Raw genomic sequence first — 1555 nt, 5'->3', positions numbered from 1 at the left:
CGGGTTCCTCCATCCCTGGGGCCGCTTTGGGCTGGTGGTCCCTGCAGCTCCCGGGGGTGCCGCAGTGGCATTGCCGAGACACCCCCCGTGCCCGGGGGGCTGCGCTTCATCCCACCCGACCCCCGCCTTGCTGCTGCGTGTGGGGGGTAAGCGTATGGGGGATGCGCTGGTGTCCCCTTGCAGCACTTGGCCACACCGGGTGATGCTCACAGAGATCCCCCCCAAAAAATGTGATGGGGACCCCCAGGCCCATCTCGAGGGCGGCTGCCCCCCACAAAGGGCTGTGCTGGCCCCGAGGTGGGTCCCAGCAGGTCCCTGCGGCCCGGCCCTGGAGATGGGCTCCTCTCACCACCGTGGGTCCGGCTGTCCCACGCAGGGAAGTTCAAGCTGCTGGACCAGGACCGGGACATCCGTGAACCCGTGCAGTACTTCAACAGCGTGGAGGAGGTGGCCAGCATCTTCCCAGATCGTGTTTTCGTCATGGAGGCCATCACCTTCAGCGTGAAGGTCTGTGTGGGGACAGTGGTGGGATGGCAGGTGAATGTCAGGCAGCGGTGGTGAGGCAGCAGGGGATAGTGGTGGGACATCAGGGGTCGGTGGTGGTGGGACACCAGTGGATCGGTGGTGGGACATCAGGAGAGCACAGTGGGCCAGTAAGGGATGCTGGTGGGACATCAATCAAGGGATGGTGATGGGACATCAGGGGTAGGTTGTAGGACACCAGGGGATGGTGATGGGACATCAGGGTATGGTGGTGGGAATCAGGGGATGGTGGTGGGACATCAAGAGTTGGTGGTGGAACATCAGGGGATGGTGATGGGACGTCAGAGGTAGGTTGTGGGACACCAGGGGGTGGTGGTGGGACATTGGGGTCGGTGGTGGGAGGTAGGTTGTAGGACACCAGGGGATGGTGATGGGACATCAGGGTAGTGGTGGGACATCAGGGTATGGTGGTGGGAATCAGGGGATGGTGGTGGGACATCAAGAGTTGGTGGTGGAACATCAGGGGATGGTGATGGGACGTCAGAGGTAGGTTGTGGGACACCAGGGGGTGGTGATGGGACATCAGGGGGTGATGGTGGGACTTTGGGGTCGGTGGTGGGACCTTAGGAGAGAACAGTGGGACAGCAGGGGATGGTGGTGGGGCATCAGGGGTTAGTGGTGGCACATTACAGGATGGTGGTGGGACGTCAGGCGACAGTGCCCGTGCGGCGGGTCCCATGGTGGGGCTGTCCCGGGGCAGGTGGTGTCGGGGGAGTTCAGCGAGGACAGCGAGGTGTACAACTTCACGCTGCACGCCGGGGACGAGCTGACGCTGATGGGCCAAGCGGAGATCCTCTGCGCCAAGACGGTGAAGGAGAAGTCGCGCTTCAACACCATCCTGCGGAAGCTGGGCAAGGCGGCGCCGGCGGCGGGGGCCAGGCAGGTGAAGGGCAAGATGCCCTGCCTGATCTGCATGAACCACCGCACCAACGAGAGCCTCAGCCTGCCCTTCCAGTGCAAGGGCCGCTTCAGCACCCGCAGCCCCCTCGAGCTGCGGCTGCAGGAGGGGGGG

At 63.9% G+C, this 1555-nt stretch overlaps 1 protein-coding gene across 1 annotated transcript in view; it reads left to right on the top strand.

Moving 5' to 3' along the window:
• GAREML (GRB2 associated, regulator of MAPK1-like) overlaps positions 1–1555 on the top strand; it is a 12286-nt gene that overhangs the window by 4714 nt on the left and 6017 nt on the right. Inside the window, exons 3-5 of the mRNA XM_009890369.1 lie at positions 48–139; positions 377–507; positions 1244–1542. Coding sequence (XP_009888671.1) covers positions 48–139; positions 377–507; positions 1244–1542 — 522 coding nt within the window. The remainder of the gene's footprint in view (positions 1–47; positions 140–376; positions 508–1243; positions 1543–1555) is intronic.

This window comes from Charadrius vociferus, unplaced genomic scaffold, assembly GCF_000708025.1.
Source record: "Charadrius vociferus isolate BGI_N301 unplaced genomic scaffold, ASM70802v2 scaffold647, whole genome shotgun sequence".
Classification (NCBI taxonomy): domain Eukaryota; kingdom Metazoa; phylum Chordata; class Aves; order Charadriiformes; family Charadriidae; genus Charadrius; species Charadrius vociferus.
This window is presented reverse-complemented; position numbering and strand designations above follow the sequence as displayed.